Genomic DNA, 24529 nt, shown 5'->3' on the forward strand with positions numbered 1-24529 from the left:
ATACACAATATCTTGACCCCCATACTTATAAAAATATAAGATTATTGTAATAAATGCTTTTGATCATACTTGTGTTATGAAGCATTACTACTAATTATAAATAACATGTAAAGTATTGTTTACTATAAGAGCTATTAAAAAAAGGAAACTGGAGATCTAGATCTAGTTTTTTTTCTAAAACAACTAGCAATATGATTTAGGGTACTTCATTATTTTGTCTTGATCTGACTTTGAAATCTCTGTAAAATAAGGTGAATGGATTAGTTGATTTCCTATGATAGATAGGATTCCAAAAGATTAATATGTCACAGAGAAAAAGTGATTAATAAAAGTATCTTCTGGGAAATAAGTTTTCTAATTTTTCTTTAGAACTCTCCATTAATGCATCAAGATATTTCTACATCTGAGTGAATCATGACTCCAGAATTTTTACACTGGACTTCTGTTATTCTTTATATGCTAACATGTTGTTAATCATCTGATCCAGTTTATCCATTTCTAATTTATATTTTCTGCATAGTTCATACTACGTATGTGTGTCCTTATTTATACTTTTTAAAAACTGAATAAAGCTGTCTATTGCTACATAATAAATGACGAAATAAAACAAAAGATAACTAATATAGCACTTTTGTTTATTTAAAATAATGGTTTGTTTACTCTGAAATATTTGCTAGTTGAAGTAGTATTTTCTGTACTTTATTAATTATAAGGTGAAATTTCCAGGGTAACATAATAAAATACCTTCAGAGTGTCATACAACAGCTGTGTATGGTGGCCCAAAACTATAATCCCCATACTTGGGAGGCTGAGGTAGGAGGATCGCAAGTTCAATGCCAGTCTCAGCAACTTAGTGAGGTCCTGTCTCAAAATAAAAAATAAAAAGGGCGGGGGATATAGCTTAGTGGTAAAGCACCCCTGGATTAAATTTCCAGCAAGAGAGAAATAAAGGAAAAACTGTGGCATGCAAGTCTTAGTTAATAGTGTTTTAGAATTTTGTTTCAAATGTAGTGTCATCTTTAATGGAGGTAATTTAGCACATATTATGTTGGAATTTACATAAAAGCAGTGTTGTAATCATACCAGCTTTTATTTACTGGTTATTTCATAGGTAAAAAAAAGTCTACAAAGTGAACTAAATTATGTTTGTATTGCTCTTACTATTGATTTTCCATAGGTTTCCATGGACTTTAATAGTGACATTTGCTTTTTTGGAATTATTTAAATCAATTCTGCTATACTTGAAACCTGTAGGAATCACATTTTAAAAGCTTTCCAATTTGTATCTCATAAACTATAAGCTTGTAACTTTTACTGTGAAAGTCATTATATTTGTATCTATAGTATATGTCAAAAAGTCTTCTTCCACCTCTTAAAAATACTGTTCCCTTTGAATTTGACATCACTGTGGATATTATGTTGAGAAATACTTTTTGTAATTATAATAATCAAGCTTTCCAATCAATTGATAAGCTGTTCATTTGCATAAAATGTTACTACTGATAAAGATCTAGTTTGTTTCTAATATTTCCTGTATTATCCCTCTCCTTTATATTCTTAGATTCAGTTCCTCAGTATTAATATTTTGATCAGAAGCACATTGAATTATCCAATGATCTTAAAGATAAATATTTTAAGCATAGATATAGTAACTCATTATTCATATTAATTTTTAAAAGTATTTTCCTTGCTATCTCTTTTATTAGGTGAGTGTGGTTCAAGATTCAGTAAACATATCAGGACATACGAATACAAATACTTTGAAGGTGCCTGAATGTCGACTTGCAGAAGATTTAGGTAATCTCTGGGAAAACACAAGATTTACAGATTGCAGTTTTTTTGTGAGAGGACAAGAATTTAAAGCTCATAAATCTGTGCTTGCAGGTACTTTCTACTTTTGGGTGTTATAGTTAGTATATTTTAAAAATAAATATATGCATTGAATAATGAGGCTTAATCTTGTTACAGCTCGATCCCCAGTTTTTAATGCAATGTTTGAACATGAAATGGAAGAAAGCAAAAAGGTAAACATGATTTAAAGGCTTAATATTTAATTTATACACATGTAAAATAAGGGAATGTATATTTTTTGAATTACCAGTGCACTGTGCATGTCCTCATTGTTGTACTATGATAAGTAGAGAAATTTTTAGAAACAAGTAGATTGGAGAGATGTCTTCTGAAATAGAACAAAAGATGTAGCTTAATGTGGATTGTTCAGTGTATTCCAAGAAATAGCTATCTTGATGCTTATTTGATAGGTCAATAAATGGGTAATTATTATTGTGAAGAACTTCTCAGGACTTGGGGGCATAGCTCAATGGGAGAGCCCTTGCTTAAGCATGGGTTTGCTTTCCAGCACAAAAAGGGAAAAAGAAAAAAAAAAAAGAATTTTTCTGGTCCATAGCTAATAGAAAGGTCTCTAGTTAAGATGTATATGCTCACTTTCTAGACTTTTTGGGTTAATTTTGTAGTTTGTTTTATGGCAACAAAAATATCTTCATTCTGTTTACCACTAGAATATTTATTTGATTTAACAAAAAGGACAGGGCTTCCTCTAGACAACTTCTAAGTTTATTCATGTGGCCCACCTTTACTTTTTCTGAAAAACTAGAAGCTGCAGTAAAATAATGTCTTTCTTCTCTTGTTAACCTAGGGAGGTGCTATGATCAACATTCTGATCACTTATAAGTGGGGAGATATTAGTGATGTCAAGGATTGTTGGCAGCAAGGGTCAGGAGCGTTTGGTATTGTTTAAGTATTAGATGTTTAACTTAATTATGTCAGGAGACAAATGAAATATATAGATTCATAAATGAAAAAGTAACCAGTCCTCTTTGGTTGTGTCTCAAGTAAGTAAGGACATGCCAGTAGATAATATTACATGTCATTTTTGCAAAAGGGAGAGTTCTGAGGTAGTGTGCTCTCTAGCAAAAACCCATTGTCCTTGTTTTTTTCTTTATAAGATCTAAGGCATTGTAGTAGGACCCAGAAATTCAACAGGGAAAAAGTTACTAAAGTCAGAAACTGAACACAGTTGTATTTTGTTTGGCCTAAGGTTTTTTATTTGTTTGTTTGTTTTTAATTATTGAGAAATTGTGCGTATACACCCATGTGGCAGTGCTTGTCTTGGTTCATCAGGTTGTGGGCTTTCCAGCAGGTCATGATTCCCACTCACCTCTCACACGATATATACTTTTCCTCTTAGACTTGTCTGATTAGTTTGGCTGATTACTGAAGATTTACTTAATTTTAGAAGTATCTATATGTGTATATTTAAGTGGTAAAGTACTTTAGTACAGATTTGAAGTTTTAAAATTACTGTCAGAGATTGACTTATATGTATGTATTCTTTAATTTTTTTTGTGTTGTTTTCAATATCAGAATCGAGTGGAAATAAATGATTTAGACCCTGAGGTTTTTAAAGAAATGATGAGATTCGTTTACACAGGGAAAGCACCAAATCTTGATAAAATGGCTGACAACTTGTTGGCAGCTGCAGACAAAGTAAGTAATTAGGTTTTACGGAGCTGAAAAATATCCTCAAGCTTGATGTATATAGAAAGCTATCATCAAATGAAAACTCCAAACATCTTGAAATACTGAGTTAATTTATACTCAAGATGGCTCTTCAGAGTTTTATGAAATAGCATATAGTGGGATAATATGGAAATTAGATTGGAAAATCAACAAGACAAGATATAAAAATATCTTGATGCAGGAAGAATCAGTTATTTTTCAGGGAAGATTAAACTTTGAACACAATACTTTTAAGTGTATATTTACCCCCCTTAATAAAAACACACAATACCATATAGATTGTTTTGCAGTTTTCAGATAGTCTTAAGATTTTGCATATGACCTTTGTTTTTTATGAAACGGAGAGAATATTTTGTATAATTTAATTATTTGTATTGTAGATTTAATTTTAATATGACAGCATAGGAGGAAAAAAAATAATGTTAACAATATGATGTTCTCTTGTAATGGTAATTACTTGAAGCAAGGGAACTACAAATAGCTTCAGAAAATCTTAAAGCCATGGTTGGAAATCTGAAAATCACATTCAATATATATCCTACTTTTATATTCAGACTACGTAGAGAACTTTTTGAATTCAATTACAAAGAAACAACATTATTTCTGCAAGCGGACAAAATGAACAGACACTTATTGAAATAAAATAATGAAATAAATATGCCCAACATCATTAGGAAAATATAGATAAAATCATGGTGTACCTCTACACACCTGTTATAATCTAAAATTACAAAGACTATACCAAGTGTTATCAAGGATATAGAAGAATTACGATTCTCAAACACTGCTGATCAAGGGATAAAATAAAGAAACCACTTTGGAAAATTGGTACTTTCTTAAAAAGTTAAATATAAACCTACCTGTGATCCATGAGTCCTCTCTTAGGGTTTTACTCTAGATAAAAGAAAGCATAAAGTCTATGTAAGACTTGTATATTAATGTGTATACCAGCTATATTTGAAATAGCTAAGACTGGAAACAACCCAAATGTTCATCAGCAGGTGAATAGATAAATTCTGATAAAATATGCAATAGAATTCTACTCAGCAATAAAAATGATTACTAAATAAAATAAAAATGATTACTATTGATATGTAGCCAGTGATATACATGAATCTGAAAATAATTGCAAAGTGGTAAGAGCCAGACAAAAATGAATACACACTGTCTGATTTCATTTATAGAAAACTTCAGAGTATGTAATCTGATCTATAGAGATAGAAAGCATACCAGAGGTATTGCCTGGGTTACAGTAAGAGGGAAGGACTACAAAGAGATAGTAGGAAGCTTTTAGCATAACTCCTACTTTAAAAACACTATATTTTGCACTTATGTAAATTGAAATTGCCTAAAGCAAACTAGTCTTTATCCTAAATGGACGCATTGATTCATATTTTCTTAATATTAATTAAAACAATGAGTTAATGACTTTTAAAATAACCTTAATTCAAAGAAAAATCTGCTTTATTTTCTAAGTTACAGATATCATGTATTTGAAAACCTGGTAGCTGAAATAAATATTTAATGATTGTTTTTCTTTTGAATAGTATGCACTGGAACGGCTGAAGGTCATGTGTGAAGAAGCTTTGTGTAGTAACCTCTCAGTAGAAAATGTTGCTGATACCCTTGTCCTTGCAGATTTGCACAGTGCAGAACAGTTGAAAGCACAAGCCATAGACTTTATTAATAGGTAAGCTATGCTTGTATTTCATTGGGCATGACACCTTCAACATTTTTTGACCAGACTTTTTTTTAAGTGTGTTTAAATCTTCAATGCAGGTGCAGTGTACTTCGACAACTTGGGTGTAAAGATGGGAAAAACTGGAACAGCAAGTAAGATGACATCAGTTTCTGATCTGCATAATGAAATAAAGTGTTTGCATAGCCTTTTGTTCTTCTATAATAAGTATGAATCCAGATGTTAGTTATATGAAACAAATTTGCCATTTTTTTTTAAATAATTTAATAACTTAGTGGATTCCTGAGGCTATGCTCCCTTGTAGATCAGCTTCTAATGCAAACTGGAATGGATGCTCTGATTTTTCAAGCACATATGCCACATGGTATATAGCTGAATCCAGGTATTATTAAGGACTGCTAGAGATCCAGCCTCTGCTCCTTCAGAAAGCATTGCTAAACATGTGGGAAATATTCACTTAATCCAATGAAGAGTATACCCTTCTGATTTGCTTTGAAAGTTTTTACACTTAGTGCTGACTCATTGCTCCTTAGGTTAGTTAGTCAAGTACCTTGCATCATATGCTATTAGATTAAGCTTCCTGATATTCCCAAACTGGGAGCAATTTGATTTTTCTTTACTCTCATAAATATATAAGGAGATGAAGGGTAATCATATTCTTCAAAGCATAGATTTTTGAATATGCTCAGAACTTACTATACCCTACTTTTTTCCTTTCTTATTTTTACAATAACTTTTCTATTCTTTGCAATTATTGAAATCAAAAAGGGAAAATAGTTGATAGTTCGAAGATTTTGCATCTGTTTTTGATTAGTTTTACCTGTAAACCCTTAAATTCTATTTTTTCAAATTATCAAGAGATGGTATATAAAAAGCAAACAAGAGGACCGTGTTAAAGACATTTAAATGGACTTAATCATTTCCTGTTACTTCCTTCTATTTTGGTATATATGAAGTTGGTCAGCTAAAATCCTGTTAGTTTGTGAATTCTCTTTCCTGAAAGTAAGAATAGTGACTTTTTAAATCATTGGTTGTTCTGTGTATTCCTTAGTGCACAATTCAATTTCAGCATGATATATGACCCTAGGAGGCAAAATAATTTTAAATTTAGAATGTCTGTATTAGTAGCAAATAACAATTCTATGATCCTTTCTACTTAGATATCTCAAGCTTCAGTTTTACTCTGTTAAGAAAATACATTTTATATTTTTTCAATATCAAAAAATATTCGCCTATTTAATACTCCATGGTTGTATGTACAGACCTCCAAGAGATTTTTATTGAATTAATTAATGAAAAGGCCAGGTATCTTAAAAGTTTTCTGTGATTATAAACAACTAGTTGAAATTTTAAACATAATGACTCACTAGTAACTTGATGTTTGGCAAATAAAGATTATTCTTTGATTATTCTGCTAATGTTTAGTTCAACATTTACCTAGCATTTATTGTTTCTCAAGTACCTTATTGTCTCTCAAACACTATGCTAATGTGCTACATATAAAAAGACCTTTGAGGGAAAATCTTTGTCCTTTAGAAATTTCTCTATTGGAGATAGATACATGAATATATCATTTCATTAAAATATGGTAAGTAATATAGAAGAGGATATGTACAGACATTGGAAATTTAGGAATGACATCCCAGAGATGACTGAGCTGAGTTTTAAAAAAATGAATGAGTTAGCAGGACTAAGAAGGAAGTAGTGGATACTAAAGACAGAAAGTAGAGCATCGACTGAAGTATAGAAGCATGATGCAATTGATAGTTTGACAGATTCTTTTATTATTCAGTAAATATCCGAGGCTCTGTGCTCAGTACAGAGAATATAGTGGTGAGCATGAAGAGATGTTTTTCCTGACTTAAGAAGTTTGTTCATTAGTGGCAGATTAATTAAACATGTAATTGCAGTGAAGTATGATGATAAAGAATGTACCCATAGCAGAATATGGCAAAGGGACCTAATCTTCTCATGTAGGTGGCAGAGAAAGTCTTTAAGGAATTGTAAAAATAAGGACCCAAAATATTGGTAGGAGTGGCAAAGAAAAGAGTAAGGAAAGTATATCCCCAAAAAGGGAAATGAAAATGTGCAAAGTTTTAGTGACGAGAGAGAGAGAGAGAGAGAGAGAGAGAGAGAGAGAGAGAGAGGAGAGAGAGAGCGCGCACAAGAGAGAGTGCACACACAGTATAGAATTTGTCTGTGCATAAGTGTAGAGTAGGGTAGGTAATGAGGAAAGAGCTGAAGCCAACACACAGAGCCATGTAACATTAGAACTTTCAGACATTATTTCACGACCTAAGAGTAATGCACATCCAGAAAAGGTTATTACCTAGGGTGGGGCATGATCTGGTTTTCATTTCTAACAATCTCTCTGCATGCCCATTGGAGAATAGATCATGGGGAATTTGGAGTGATAGTGGAGTAAAGGAACAAGTTTAAATACAGGCAGGCCATCTGGAAAGGTGTTGGAGTCGTTCAAGCAAAAAGATGAAGGGTAAAATTAGACTTGATTAGTGTCACTTGTGAGAAATAAAAGTATATAAGAAATATCTTGAAGAGTGAATCTATAATACATATTACTCGGTTGGTAGAAGGGAGTGAAAAGATGAGGAAAGGAAGTGTTACTAGATTTGTTACTTGAGCAGTTATTTCCTGTGATTGCTCAGTGTTTTCATGTTATACATAGGATACAATAAGCAATTCAGTAGCTGAGTATAAGAAGCCAGAGCACAAATGTGGGAATGGAAAGGTACAGAGAGGAAATAGGAAACTAGTAGTAAGGAGCTGTATTTCTCTTTTTAAAAACTTAGAAAGAGGAGAATAATAAAAGAGAGCATGATATAGTCATGTTTGTTACTAAGAGTTGTATTTATGTTACTAAGGCAGCAGTATGGAAGCTGGATTGAAAGAAGAGCAAGACAGGAGACAGAAGACAAATAAGGAAACTGTTGTAATAATCCAAATGTGAGATGATGAGTGCCTTAACCAGGGATTCAGGACATCTTTGTGAATTAATGTAGGACTTTAACGATTTAAATTAGAGAAGACAGACTTTGAGATGACTCCCAGGTTTTTAATTTGAATCACTGGGTGATGGTAGAAGCTTTAGCTGATTATAAATGAAGGAGTTAGAATTTGGGGTTTGAGGAGAGAGATGATAAGTGACAGTTATAAACTTGTGGGACATGAGGCACATTCAAATAAAAAGAGCAAGCAAGGGCTGGGATGTGGCTCAGTGATAGAGTGCTTGTCTAGCATGCACAAAGCCCTTGGTTCAATCCCTAGCACCACAAAAAAATAAAAATAAAAGAGCAAATGATTAAGAACAAACTTTATGGGGAGGCCTAGGATTTAGCAAATCAGTGGTTATCATCATTGATAATTGTCAGTGACAGCAGTCATTGAATATGATTGTTAAAATTGTGAAGAGTGAAATGCACATTAAAGGAGAAAAACAGATGGGAGAAATTGGAACTGGAGAAAACCTGTCTGTAAGAGGCAAGTTAAAAAGAGAAGGGGCTCTTCAAAGGCCGGTACAGAATGATAGCATAGTTTACAGTAGGACTATGGAGACCTGTACTTAAGGGGAGTCAGTCTTTTAAAAAAATTTAATAATTATATTTGTAACCGAAAATACCAATAAGATGAAGATGGCATTTTAATAAATTTAAATAGCTTGAGTACATAAAGAGACATTTCAAAATCTACCAATTAAAAAAAGAAATGACAATGCAAAAATGCATTTTGAAAAGTATTCTTTAGTAAACATCACTTCATTTTCTCTTTCAGCCAAGCAACCGACATAATGGAAACATCAGGGTGGAAGTCCATGATTCAGTCTCACCCTCACTTAGTAGCAGAAGCCTTCCGAGCATTAGCATCTGCACAGTGTCCACAGTTTGGCATTCCACGCAAACGGCTAAAGCAGTCCTGAAATCTTCCATGAACAGTAGAAAACAAAGGAATTGACTTTTACTCCTCCAGGTCCAGAAGGATTCTAATACACAAACCATAAGCAAGAGTTGTTTCTGTTTTCTTGTCCACAGAACAGAAGCTGAAAAAGCATATTGCTTGCATTTCAGGTGGATAATTTATGGTTTATACTTCAGCTTTAAATTAGACTGATTACTTCACTTCAAGGCCTTAAATTATCTTCAATGACTTCTCTTGTTCATATAATAACTTTAATTTTTTTATTGTGCCTTGTCATTTTGACCAAGGCTATGCAGGATTGCACTAGCTCCATAATGCAGTAATATTGATAACTGAAGATATTAAGTTTCAAAAGGATCTTCCATTATTTTGGGGAAAAGAAAATGAATTTTATAGGGTTTGTCCTATGCTATCTCAAAGTTTAAAACTAGGTCCTCCTTAAACACACTTCTATTGGAGATTATCAGTAATGTCTCCAGTATAAGTTCTGTAAATATAGGAGAACCAGCTTACCTTCAAGGTAAGTTATGGCAATACACTGCTTCAATTCTAATTTATTTTTCATTTCAGGGGGCAAATATGCAATGAGTTGGCCCAGATTTTTAGTAAAGATTTGTTTGTCTGTATGTTAGCTGTCCAAGAAACTGTGGGTTTATCCAAGTTTACAATGATTGAGAACTGATTGAGGTTAAGATTTCAATAAGCAGAAAGTGTGTTTTGTGCTGAAGTAACTTTTTCTTAATTTATAATGACCTACCTATATGAAGAATTCTGTACATGTTAAAAGTTAAGGATGACCAAATGTAAATTTAATGAGTGGGCCAATTAAGGAAGATATATATGCACTTTTAATGTGTAACTTTTGTATGCTGAATGGTACATATATTTTTTTGCTTTGGGGAGATTAATAAGGTATAATTAATTGTGTTTCAATTTTTGAAAGAAATTTGTAAGACAGATGGAGGCAACTGAGATGTTTGTGATATTAATAGATAAGATATCCACTATAGATAAATTGGTTTGGATTTCAAATATTCATTATTGAATTTATCCTTGTTTTATCACACTTTGGAAAAGGCAACTGAAAAATAAATGAATCCTGGACAGTCTACTTTCCTTCACACACTGAACGGATGTTTGTCTGATAGCTATTTGTCTGTGGGAGATGCAGAGTAAAGAAGAGAGCCCTTAGACTATGTCAGGCCATACTATGAAGGTTTTTTCCCCCTTCTGTTTTCTTCTTTGTATTTCAGTTACTATACTAACATTGTGGATGATTGAAATTCTGCATAATGTGAACAGGATAAACTATTTATAAACTGCTTTTCATGGGCCAGTTCTTTATTATAAATGAATCTTAGCTTTAAACACACACACAGATGTCAGTTTTTGATAGTTGTGAGGTCTTTTCTGGTGCATTGTCCTAGAGAAAGAAGCAGGAGTGAGCAGTGTTGGAGCACCACATCTGACTTACTATAGCAGTGACAGTGTGCTTCTTAGGCAAGATATTTATTTGACAACAAGGGGAAAAGTGTGTCAGTGGAAAATATTGCATATACCTATATGTTTGCATATATAATTTTATTCTCAAGATTAAATTCGTGTAATTTGTTTAGTTTTTGAATTCAGGACAAAGGAAAAAAATGAAGCTTGAGGTTTTAAAATAGGTTTTATTTTTGCTATCTCTGTTAGATTTTGACTGAAGCAATCCTAATACATCAAGAGTGATTCCTAATTACATTGAACAAACACTATCAAATAAACATTTGTTATCCACAACAAACTAGAGTTTGAAAAGATAATAGTTTCAAATGTCTTAGTTTATTTCTGCATAGCTTTATTGAGTCTTTGTTGTGGTAACTTAAATTTAAAATTAGAATTCCTTAGAATCAAAGCACGATTATTACTTGATAATGGACTTCATCCTATTTAAGAGTATTATGGCAAGTAGAAATTCACTTCCCTAACTCCACCAAAAGATTGAGCCTGTTAAATTTATAACATGCAATTTTAAAAATACACACATACATACTTTTAATTTTAAGATTTTGCCAGGATCTTAAAAGAAAACAAAAATTCCCTCCAGTTATAGAATTATGTTGTCATATATTAAAATATCTCTGGTGTATCCATTTATATCAAATGTACACCACTCCAGCACATTGTGAATTAATTTACTGCTTCAATCTGCATTTCTAACCATAGTGACTTTAATACCATATAGTGAACATTTCAGCTTGCCCTTACTCTAGTGTTTATTGAAAATCTTAAGAATTTTATTATAAGGATTTTTTTTTTTTAGTTTGTTAGCACATTTTGTACCAAAAATGTCAAACACTGTGCTGTAAAAATATCCATGTTTGTAGAAATGTCCACTTTTCAAATAATATAATGCCTACCATTATACTAACAGAATCATATGGTAGTTGATTTATTTTTTTATTTATTATGTATATTTTTGGTATGGGTTCTTAAGGCAATGATAAAAAAAATTATTGTATTCTTATGTTAGTGCTCTAAAAGCCTTTCCCCACCCACTGCCCCATTTCTAAACTGCATACATTTTGTTCACAATAGGCATGGTTTCTTGTCTAGAGCAGTCTTGCCTTTTAAACTATCAGCCTGCTCCTGTTTCCCTTTTGACACTTAAGACTTTTCCATATAAAGTAGTGAGTGGTTTCAAATATTACTTATTAGAAAAGGAACCATTGGATAACTATTCTTTAGACTAAGATTTAGAAACACTATATTTGTGCCTTTTTCATTTTTTAATTTTAACATGTATTGGTATTTGGAGCACAAATATGAAGGTGCCATAATATGGCTTGCCAATGTTACCTCCTTGAATACTCATGTCATTGTCTTCAGATAGTAATTGGAGAACCTTGCATGAATTATGTGATCATTTATTTGGAGTGTGTGAGTGTGCGCGTGTTTATGTGTGTGCATGTGTGTGTATCTATACTCACTTGGGTTTGTGTGGAGGTATGTTCAGAAGAGTGAACCTCTGAAAATAGGACTCAGTTAAATGTCAAAAGTTCAGGTTAGTTGAAATCTTATATTGAAGTGTGCTTTATTTGGGGGGAAAATTGATTTGACAGGAAATTTTAATTCTCAAAAATGTGTCCAATTTACTGCATGACGAAATGTGAAAACAGTGCCTTTTTTTAGGACATCAATTAAAAGTGTTTTAAAATATTAACAAAGATCTCTGAAAAGTTAAGACCAATATTAATTTTTAAGCTAGATCTGAGAGCTTAAATTGTCAAAGGTGTAATTATTAATTTACCCATATAACATTTTATGCATAAATTTGAGATCCAAGCAGAATTCTTTATAAAATCGTAGACAAGGGCTGGCGGTGTAGCTCAGTGCTGTGGTGCTTGCTAGCATGAGACCCTGGGTTCAATCCCTAGCACCACCAAAAATCAAAAAAGTTTGAATCATCTATTGTTGCTAAAATACAACAGATATTTTCTTCAGTATGTTTTGTGAAAGTCCAAATCAACCTTGCTCTTAGCCATGTATACCTAAAGAGGTGAACTAGTCTGACTTGGACATGCATGCTTTTTGGTGGATAACATAAAAATATTCAATGTATTCTTGAAAAAGGAGGTGGGTGGGTGAATGGGTTTGTCTTAGTGTTCTCAGATTATAAAGACAGCACTTTCAGCACACATAAGAGTATTTTGCAAACCTTTTTTATACAGATTATGAGCTCTACTTTATTTAAATGTTCATGGAATGATGTAAATTTTAGGTCCAGTTGAACAAATATTGAGTGCCTACCATATGCAAGACTTCCTCTCACTGAGAATGAAATCACACAGTGTCTTCTGTTTGTAGTATGTGAACTTTATGTTTGAAAAGGAATTCTTATATTATAAATCTTTTTCTGTTATTAGAATTTATCATTGTATACTATAACCCAGTTAATTTTGCATTCAGTTTTTAAAAATGAAGATACAAAAGTCCCATTTTGAAAATAAAGTTCTGCTGAAATTATTTAAATATTAGTTTTGAGGGAAGTTGACTTTCAAGATTCAAATGTATAAAATCTTATTTGGACTTTCAACCTCATTTTTAATCAGTTGATGTTAATGGTAAGATACTACTTGTATCTTGTTGCTGAAAATATTTTTTGCATTTCAGCACATTGAGTTAAAATAAAGTTGTTACTACTTATTCAGAATTAATTGACTTACTTTGTGTTTATTTGAAAAATGCTGTCTTTTCTCTTTAGCATATTGCTTTGCAAAAGAGCCGTGTATTTGATAAAAAACAAATTATGCATAATAATCGTCTGTTCTACTTGGCAAAGCTAGTATTCTGGGGAACTACTGAAGACCCTATAACTGAGATATTACACATATATTTATTTTTAACATGTGCATGCCATCCATATTAAATGATTTACTCTAACACCATGTATGGTAATAATATTTAAAGATTGCCTTTTTCTCTGGCACTTCTGACCCTTCTTAATTTCAGTTATCCCAGACAACTTAATTATTTGCTGCTATGAAAAAAATAGGTTTGGGGCAGACTATTTTGAACCAGCCTAGTAACAGTAACACAGTTAGGTGCCAAAAAGCATAGTGAAAATCTCTTTATAATATAAATACCAACAAAACATCTGCACTTGCACTAAATTGCCCTTAAAGGAATGGTTATAAACTTTAAAACGTTTTCTGTGCAAGTATAATAAATGGGACAAATGGTTATCATATTGAAAACTTTCCTAATGAACTCTATAATTCCTCCATGTAGCAGCTAATCTCCTTAATATTTTGCTTTATAACACTGGGATGTGTTTTTCCTCCACCTACCATCTCAGAATCATTTGTTTCCAAGAGAGGGCCAAGAGTAGCATTTGCTTGGATCAGTGTTTTTAAATAGAAGACACATGAGTAGGAACTTTCACAAAATGTTGCTGCTACCTTTTTTGTGGTACATGGAAGGTTTGCATACATCAGCAGTAGTTAGAAGCAACTACTTCCATTCTGTTTATTTCCATTTCTCCCTCACCTTCCTGTCCCTGCCCCTTTGTTCTTTTTATGAAGGATTTGGGTGTAGTCTTGTGTAATCTGTGACATAGCAGCCAAACAATTTCTGTATTATCTAATCTTACACTTTTCCTCAAATTCAAACTAGACGTTAATAGATATGAGGTAGGAGAAAGATTGCAGAATATGTGAGTAACAATTACAGCACACACACACACAAAGTTTTTGTTTAAAACAGTGCCCTGAAGGCTCTGATAACTCAACTTTGTTCTAAAATAGATTTACTACCATGAGCAGAAAGTTTTTAGAATGTGTGCTTCTCAAAGGGCTATAGCACTTGTAAGGGTCATTACGAAGGTGTAATAGGCAAAGGTAAAAAATGACATACAATTGAAAGTGGTGAAAATTAAATACATTAAATGAGAAATAATCAGAAATGATAAAAGGAGGTATTTTTGAACAGTACACAGGTTGAAACATGCCCCCATATCACAAAGGCAAGAATAGGTAGATAAAGATAAGTAGTTCGGTTTTAATCAAGGCATTTAGAGTACTGAACACTGCTGATCTCTTTATGGTGATAAAGTAGAAATAGTTCATGTCCTCATGAACTCTGTTTTCTTCATGAAAGCTATTGCATTGATAGAAATATAAGAGCAATACCTGGTCTGGAGTGGAGGGTAGAAGTTCCAGATAGCCTTCCTGAGGAATTGATGTCTAAATTGAGATTGGGAATTAGGCAACTTAATGGGAATGTCATCTAACCCACTATGTGAAGTCCCAGAGGTTGACCAAGCTTCATAAGGAACATAAATGGAAATGAAAATGAATATGGCTATTTCCTAGTGTGTCGAGAGACGGGGAGACTAATGTTAACCAGTAAGCTAGAGTCTTGGTTTTTAATAGGCTATATTGAAGGAGTTAGGCTTAACCTGTGTGCATTGAAGGATTATAAATGAGAAAATGGGGAAATGAGGTGTGTCATCCTCAACAATCTTATCAGTTTTTAAAAGGATAAGGGGACTAAGGAGGAGGTAGAGACCTTCTCAAGAGGTAAAAGATGCTTGTGCTCTGTAAGGTTTAAGAACATTGCAACACAGAAATAGGAGGTCTGAAAGGAAATATTGAAAGGAGTTGAAAATAAATGACATTTGGTAGAAGAGAAAGAGTGACTCTCAGGTTTTGTATTTGGCTAACCAGGTGGAGGACATTACCATTCACTGATACAGTAATCACAAGGGTGGGATCAGTTTAGAAAGCAATGTATCATTTCTGAACTTAAGGTTCCTATGGGACAATTTGTTGGGCTATATTAAATGTGTGAATGATATCACTTATAAAGTCAGGAATTATTAATATGTAGATGATAATTTGTATCTGGGCTGAGGAGAAGGCAGCTCAGGCAGAAACAAACACAAGAAAAAGGATCCTGCAAAAGAGGATGAATAATCAGAAAAGTGTCCCTCCTAGAAGCTGGAGAGAATATTTCAAGAGAAGAAGAGACTAACAGTGTCACATGCTGCTGAGTAGTCAAATATGAAGTTGAAGTATAAATGAGGTATTTCCAGCAGGAAATGAAAGGATTTTCAGAATGAAGTAAAATTAGAGAAAGGAAATGGACGCTCCAAGTGTAGAACATAGGATGTTTGGTGAAGAAGGCAAGGAGAAAACTGTAGTTATAAGATGGGGTTTAAATTGAGTTCTTACATAGTTTTGTTCTCCTTTGATGGGGGTAGGAGAATAGGGTCAGTGTATTAGGGTGAGGATTAGGAGTCAGAGAAAAGAATACAGATGAGATTACTGAAGTCCTAGTCAGAAGAGAAGAGGAGCAGAGTCATCATATCTCCCCCATAGGAGGGAGAAATACACAGGTGTAGAATCAGATTTTTGTGCCTCTTTTTTTCCCTTTAAGTTTGTATTATACTCAATTTATATTTTATGTTCTTTGTAACATCTATTCACAGTAAAGGGAATACGTGATAATGGGTTTAGAGGAAAGGTCAGTAAACTTATTTTGTAAAAGATGAGATAGTAAATGCTTTAGTTTGCTGGCCCTCATACTTTAAGTGTACTATGGTAGCAAAAAAGTAGCTGTAGCCAATATGTAAACAAACGAATATGGCTGTGTTCCATTAGAACCGTTTACAAAAGCAGGCAGCAGGCTGAATTTGACCCTTGTACCATGGTTTTCCAAGTTGATAGATTTGAGGTGAGCAAAGGAGCTTTGAAATAACTGATATGGAGAAAAACACCTGAATGTCCCAGATGAGATCGGAGGTCATGAGGTAATGGAATAAACCGAAACCCAGTGTTTGCATAATTGATGTTTCCAAAGAACTGGAGTAGAAGCAGTGATAAAATGTACTAGAAAGTAGTTTTCTCTTTTAAAAATGAATTTTAGAAATGAAAATATTCATAGCATACAGAAATCTAGACATACTATATGATTTTTACATTGGAAAAATAAGTGAGCAACTTAGTGAAATTTATTTTTTTGTTCTTTTTGAATAGGACAGTAGAGTGCATTCTGACACACACACATGGACTATAACATTCTAATTAGGATCTCATTCTTGTGGTTATACATTATGTGGAATTTCACTGAACCTAGTGAAATTTAAAAGTCCTATTTCTCTCACCACTTTTTAAGAAGTGAGAAGTATTGACCCAAGAAACTTTGTAATGATTCATTTCTAAAGTTAACATGCAAACTATACAGAAGTAGTTTTCAAGTTTATTAACATAGTACCAAAAACCCAGGAGATGCTAAAAATCTATCCAAATTAATCCAAGTTTAGGAAGTTGACGATTAAAATGACTGGCAGTGAGTATTAAACTATTGGAAGGAAGTCTAATTTATTGTAACATTTGTTCATAAATATAAATTAAAAGTGACCACCTGTTAAAAATTAAAAAAAAAAAAAAAAACTAGGCAAGAAGAAAGGAATAGCTGGGGTAGGGAGATAAAATGCAAAATTCTTCCATTGTCATAAATGATAATGAAAAATACTTTCTTACTGATACTTAGTGTTATAAACATTTAAGGATTTTTGTAAATACTTAGGAAACTTTATCCCTTTGAAGAATTTCAAATGTATATATTTTCTCAAAAGAACAAACAGTATTGTATGTGCAGAAAGTAACATTGTATGTGTCAAGAAGAAAATGAATACTGAAAGAAAGCAAAGATACCATTACAAAGATTTAGCAGAATTACTATGACAAATTCCAGAGGTTAAATGCACTTACTGCATAAGAAACTCATTCAGCAATGATCTCATTCATTAGATTGTACTAGCCAGATATGGCCTATTTTGATGAAATTTAATAAAATATCAGCAACAACAACAAAAAAAGCCCACTGAATGGTAAAGTAGAGGATGTTTGTTGTGTAGCGCACCAACTTGTTAACCAGGCATAGGAGAGAAATACTATTTTTAAGGAAACAGGTGTGAAGACTCTGGGGTAAGAGAGGATGGGGTGATGCCAGGAACAAACTGAGTAAGGCTGAAAGGCAGTGCTTTCTTAGTTGACGTGTGTGCGCGTGTGTGTGTAAGCACGTCCCCCTGGGTGTGAGTGATCTGTTTTTTGTTTTTTTTTTCACCTCCAGTGGATGGGGTCTTGCTAACTTGCCCAGGCTGGTCTCAAACTCCTGGGCTTAAGCGTTCCTCCTGAATAGCTTGGGAGTAGCTGGGACTGCAGGTGTGCACCACCCCATGCTGCTGAGTGATCTTTTTAAATGGAGGTAGGAATCCACATGAGAACCCTAAATTAAAAAGTAGTAGGACTAAGTCAGGAAAGCTCCTTCAAGTTCTAAGTTGTCCAAATGGACTAAAGGAAGAAATTGAAACAGTTATCAGGTAAATTACCTCCACAAAAGGCCTGGAAGGATGGCTATTCTTTTTTATTTAATTTTTATTTTTTTTTATTCATGCATTATAGTTGTACATGTTGACGGGATTTGTTGTTACATATTTTTGTACACACACAATATAACAACATAATTTGGCCAATATCACTTCCCAGCATTTGCCCCCTAAGGATGGCTTTTATATGGAAATTATTTTGAACATTCTTAGACACTGATAATTCCCATGATAAGTGAATTGAAATAGTAGAAGCAAGTACTTAGAAACAAGTATTTAAATAAGTATTTTAATCAAGCTAATACATACATATTACATAATCTTAGAAGAATAACTCTTTTTCCCATTTTACCAAGAGAATATTCAAAAAGATTCACCAAATTTTCTGTATTATAAATATGAGTGTTAGAATCCTACATAAAATGCTAATAACTAGAAATCACTAATACTAGGAAAAACAAACCAAATTACCTAACGTTAACCTCAGACTCAGGATGGTTTTGTCTTAAGATATTGGTTTCACACCATTAACAAAGGTAAACTAAAAGCCACGATCAATTGAATTCTATAAAATTTCACTTCTCACAAGATGTTCTTACAAATCAAAAATGAAAAAAAAAATCTTTATATACCATAAAGGATACCACTCTAATACTAGTACTCAAAACATCAAAATGATGCTACACTAGAAGTAGTCCTAATAAAATCAAGACCAAAGCTGGGTACAGTGGCACACACCTATAATCCCAGCTGCTCAGGAGGCTGAGGCAGGAGGATCCTTAAGACCTAGGCCAGTCAGGGCAACTTCAGGAGACCCTGTCTCAAAATTTAAAAAATTTAAAAAGGGCTAAGGACGTAGCTCAGTGACAGCTTGCCCAGCATACAGGAAGCCCTGCTTCAATTCCCAAAACCTCAAAATAAAATAAAAGCAGGGTCAAAACACAGGGAACTTGATAATATGCTTATTATCTGAAATTATTGTAGAAGTTGATCTGTTAAACATACTTGAAATAAACAATATACGTGTGGTAAAGGAGGTCATTCTATATAATTCTTAGAGGAAACATAAAACTTAGAATTTGACATTAGTTTGATAAAATAGGAAAATCTAAAGTCTACAAGATGCATACACTGGGAGAAACCATTTACTCCAATCTACTATCCCATAGGCAGAAAATAAAATAGGAAAGTTTGGAATGGACTTGAGATGTATGGATTCTACAAGAGGGAAAATACCCTACAGAATTATACTGGCAGGTGAAAAAAGAAGTACATGAAGTAAAAGGAAAAACCATACTATTATGTAGTAATATTTAATAAAAATATGCTTGAGGGAAATACAAGCAAAAAATATAATGATAATAGAATTTGTCTTCAGATTACATATTGGGAATCATTTTTTTTCCTATGTATTATGTTTTCTAAGCTTTTTAGAAAATAAATGTATATTATGTTACTAATAAGAAAAAAAAGATTAAATATTTTTAAAAATATATTCTCTGGGACAATCAATAAACTATTTTTAAAAAGCTATCCAGAATGGTAAAGGTGTTAAAATCAAGAACAATAAATTAGACCAATCGCCACCCAGCTTGGGGAAAGTAATCTTACAGTTCATTTGGTTGATTTGTGGTTGATTTGCCAATTGGCATTTTACTCTCATGCAGACCACTATTACTGATGAGACTCTTAAGTATTTGGAAGTGAAATGAAAAACAATTGCTAGGAAAATGTAGATTCTTCTTATTTTAAAAGACATTTTCTTAAAATGAATAATAGTTAAATGCTGCTATTTTCATCTGTGTGAGAGAGAGAACTGGTAAAAATTGTTAGAGGATTCAGTGCATTAGACTCTATTTAAAAAAAATTAAGTGCCTTATTGTACATAATAGTGGGGTTTATTTTTCTCATTCATAAATGCACATAGCATAGTTAGCACATCAGATCCATTCCTCTTGGGCTCAAAAGTATTATACAGAATAGATTAATATTTCCTGTTACTTACAGGTGCACAGTTGAGTCTTTATTTAATGCAAGATACTGGGATACAAGATGGCAAAATAAAAACAAACACAAATACACATATTCCTTTCTCTCACATACCTTGCTGACAGATTAGAAAACAGTCATTAATTGATAACACTCGATCTTGCTAGATGTTAATAAAAAAAAAAGTGTTGATTTTCTCTGTTGTTGGATCATTTTCTTTTTCACTGATATTCCCATTCAGTGCTTCTGTGTTTTTCTTTTTACTTATTCTGTAGTTCCTACCTTCCTAAGGTGAAGACTTAGATCATCAATTTTTAAATTTCTCCTTTTCTAATAAACATGTGAAGGCATTGTCTCCTCTAACCACTATTTTAATTACATCCCACAATATTTTGTTTGTTGTATGTTCATTATCACCAGTTGGAAATATTTCCTGATATTCCTTACGGTTTCATCTGGCCTATGGTTTTACTTTCTGTATTTGGGAGGATTTTTCTAGGTATCACATTTTTATTTATTTCTTCTTTAAATCCATAGTTGTCAGAGAATATACATAATATATGTCTCTTTCCTATCAGTTTACATTTAGTTATACTTCTCTTATGGCACAGAACCTGGTCTATCTTGGTGAAAGTTCTGTATGTATCTGAATGTTTTCTGCAGTTTTGTCATGACATGAATGGCAAGTGGAGCTGATGGATAGTGCTGTTTAAATCTTCTATATGGTTTCTCATTGTTGTCCACTTTCTAACAATTGCTGAACAATGCTAAAATTTCCAACTGTGTTTGTGTTTTGGCTTGCTTGTTGCTTTATTTTTATTTTTTCATTTTGAAATTCTGTTATTAAAGGCACACATAGGGTTATGTCTTGATATGTTGATCCATATATATATTCACAAAATCTTAATAAGGATACTCATTTTGAGGTCACTACTGATTGATGTAGTTACATCAGTTTTGTATTGTTTTCAAAATGTATTTACATTCTTTTATTTTCTGTCTGCCTCCATCTGTATATTTAAAGTGTCTTTCTTACAAATAGCACATACTTGGATCTTGCTTCTTATCCATTGTGAAAATCTAAATTTTACTCAGGGTGTTTAATCCATTTCTAATTAATGTAATTATTGATAAGCTTGGGTTCAACTCTTCCCTCATGATATCTGGTTTTTATTTATCTGATCAATGTTCTTTATTCTTCTTTTATCTTTTCCTGACTAAATACTGAGTGAATCATATTTTAATGTTGTGTTTTATTTCTCATATTGAAATTTTTGTTATAATTTTATCTGTTTTAGAGTGGTTGTTCTTCAAACTATGTGTCTTTATTACAATCTACCTTCAACTAATATCATAGTGTTTCACACACACTAGTATTCCACCCCACATTTTTTGCTTTTGTCTGTTTCACTTCTACTCATACTACTAACTCCATAGTACTAGTATTTTTCTTTATTTTAAACAGGCAATTTTTTAAACATATTTAAAAATATTACACAAATTTATATGAATGGAGAATTTTTTAGCAAAAAAAAAGTTATTTGCATTTACTCAGGTATTTACTCTTTCTAGTGTTCTTTGTTTTTTTCCTCAGATCTCTATTTTGATGTATATAATTTCAAGTTAGTCTGATGAACTTCTACTAGCATTTCTTCTAATATAATTATGATGGAGAAAAATTCAGCTATTCTCTCTCTGAAAATGTGATTATTTCTCCTTCATTTTTGAATGACCATTTCACTGGAAATAGAATGCTAAACTGATTGTTTTCTTTCAGCACTTTAGCCATGTTGTTCATTGTGTCCTGGCCTCTATTGGTTTTTGTGGTTTGTTTTATTTCTCTGTATGTAATATATGTCTTACCCCACTACCCTGTATTTCAGTTGCTTTAAAAGCTTGTTTTTTAATTTTTGGATTTCAGCAATTTGTCTCTAGGTATGCTTTTCTCTGAATTAATCTTTCCTGGAGTTTCTTGAAATTTTTGGATGTATAGGTTGATGACTTTCATCAATTTTTGAATATTCCTCAACATTATTTCTTTAAATCTATCTTCTCTCCTATTTGGAAGAATAAAAGACCCAGAATAGCCAAAAGAATTCTAAACCAAAAACGCAATGCTGGAGGCATCACAATGCCTGACTTCAAATTATACTACAGAGCTATAGTAACATAAACTGCATGGTACTGGCATAAAAACAGACACATCGATCAATGGTACAAAATAAAAGACATGAAGATACACTCACACATCTACAATCATCTGATCCTTGACAAAGGTGCCAAAAACATTCATTGGAGAAAAGACAGACTTTTTAACAAATGTTGCTGGGAAAACTATTCATATGTAGAAGAATAAAACTAGACCCTTATCTCTCCTTCTGTGATTCCAATTATGTATATGTTAGATCGTTTGATGTTGCCTCATGTATCACATATGTTCTGTCTTATTTTTTCTTTTTATCCTTTTCTTTTAGTGTATTATGTTGACCTGTTTCAAAAAAGTTCATGGATTTTTTTCCTAAATGGAGTCCAATTTCCTGCAAATGTCACCTAATAAGTTGTAGTTTTCTTTCTCAGAATTCTATTGAATGTTTCATTTTCACCTGAAATTTCTTATTCTTTTTAAGCATATTATTCATCTTTCCACTACACTCTTGAGGATTTTTATTATAAGTTCTGGTCTTTGATAATTCTAATTTCTATTCCATCACTAAATCTGATTTTATTGACTATTTCTGTTCTTTTTTTTTATTATAGAAAATGTAGATTTATTTGTTAAGCTATTACAAAGACAAAACAATTATCATTAGAAGTACTTGGAGGACTTCATTTCAGTTCACTTGTTCTGTTGCAGAAAACTAAGCTAAGAGGGTAGAAATTAAATGATATAACCTAAGAGGCTATAACAGGGCAGACTGGTAAAAGAGGTCAGAAGGAGCAGAAGCTAGCCAGAAACACTTGTGTCAGCAGCAGGATCTATAGCTGGGATATTTCCCAAGAGGTTACTACAGAGGTCTGAATTAATTAATTCGGTCCCCAAATCATTAAAAGACTCTTGTCTCTTTGGAGAACAACAAAGACTGATCCTTCTGAGATCTTTGCCTTTTCTTCCCACACTCCAAGCTCCTAGGCATCTTTACCACCGGTCTGCTAACGTACAGATGATTCATACAGCGATGGCAGGAATTATAGGCCTACTCAAAGGGTACCTAGACACAAAGTTTTAGGGTAAATCATAAACTGCAAGTACCCCCTTGGTTGAATTAATTCACCTTTGTTAATAAAGTTCATAGTTCCTTCTGCTGGTGACAACCTGCTGTCTCAGTATAGTTTGTCTTGAGAAAGAACTGGTTTAAATGTTGAGTTTTGGAGAAGGAAAGACTTTCATCAACCCCACTCCAAAGTGGAAGAGGCACCAAGTTCTCTCGTACAGTTATAAGCAGAACATTAAAGCAGCACAAAACATTTTCAGTGATCAACATCTGCATCCTCAAACTGTCCAGCAACTGTTGGTGTGGTATCTACCTCCATACCATCTTCATAATCTCATACTGAATCTTCTGTTCGGACCCCAGCCATGTTATATTGGCTGCTCACAGATTGAGAAAGCATTCCTTCTAATCTCTCCAGTGTGGCTTGCCCTTCTGCTGTTAAATGGGATAATCCTTCTTCATAGGTATAAAATGTAGGGATATCACCCTGCCCTTGTTCATGTGCTTCCACATCATATTCTTCTCCATCATAATCATCTGAGTCTTCATCCTCAGGATCTGGATGCAGAGCCTGGCATTCACACATGGCAGTGAACAGTGCCTCCAATGCTGATTTATCACTAGGCACAAATCTAAATTCACTAATAGGTTCAACATCATCATCACTGTCTTCCTCCTCTTCATCAGCAAGAGATTCTTTTGATTCTTCTCCAAATTTGGCATTCACCATAACATACAAATGCTCTCGAGGATAGGCATTTAGGTCCCTGGACACCGCATGTAAACTAATGGTGGGGTATTCCAGTGAGAATCCTTATCCAGAACCATCTAGCCAAGACAGGCGGCTCTCCGCGATGTAAAGAGTGCCGGTACCCCGGTACCGAGGCCTTTCCCATTTAGCACAGCCTCTGAATCTGGTTGCTGTTGCCGAAGCCCCTCATCCTGCCCCGGCGGCGGGAAACTCTTTAGGAAGCTCATTGTACCGGGCAGCATCGAAACAGGCTCGCAGGAAGCTGAAATACAGCAAACCCCGCTCGCTGTAGCACGCCTTTTTAAAGGGAATGGTTTCAACTATTTCTGTTCTTGAATGTGAGTCACATTTTCCTCCTTCTTAAGTTTTCTTGTAATGTTTTATTTTATACCACATATGAACAAAAAACAAATAGAAACTGAAGTGAATGACATTTCCTTCTAAAAAAAAGTGTATGCTCTATCGTGGTCATACCCTAAAGTAGGGCTGAGTCTATATGATTCGTAATGGCTCATTTCTGGGTTTTGTTGGAG

The 24529-nt window shown here is 33.2% G+C and overlaps 1 protein-coding gene and 1 pseudogene across 4 annotated transcripts in view; one reads left to right on the forward strand and one right to left on the reverse strand.

Moving 5' to 3' along the window:
* Positions 1–10302, forward strand: part of SPOPL (speckle type BTB/POZ protein like) — a 66230-nt gene extending 55928 nt beyond the window's left edge. The window contains exons 6-11 of one of the 3 annotated variants that reach the window (XM_079133965.1): positions 1707–1884; positions 1969–2024; positions 3385–3507; positions 5088–5230; positions 5320–5373; positions 9029–10302. In XM_079133965.1, coding sequence (XP_078990091.1) covers positions 1707–1884; positions 1969–2024; positions 3385–3507; positions 5088–5230; positions 5320–5373; positions 9029–9173 — 699 coding nt within the window. In that variant the 3' untranslated portion in view covers positions 9174–10302. The remainder of the gene's footprint in view (positions 1–1706; positions 1885–1968; positions 2025–3384; positions 3508–5087; positions 5231–5319; positions 5374–9028) is intronic. The other 2 variants (XM_079133967.1, XM_079133966.1) reach the window with 2 other exon arrangements.
* Positions 10303–22794: 12492 nt separating this feature from the next.
* LOC306656754 (methylosome subunit pICln-like) lies at positions 22795–24288 on the reverse strand (annotated as a pseudogene). The gene has a single exon. The product of its transcript is annotated as a methylosome subunit pICln-like (transcript).
* Between the last annotated feature and the right edge of the window lie 241 nt (positions 24289–24529).

This window comes from Sciurus vulgaris, assembly GCF_902686455.1.
Source record: "Sciurus vulgaris genome assembly, chromosome: 3".
NCBI lineage: Eukaryota > Metazoa > Chordata > Mammalia > Rodentia > Sciuridae > Sciurus > Sciurus vulgaris.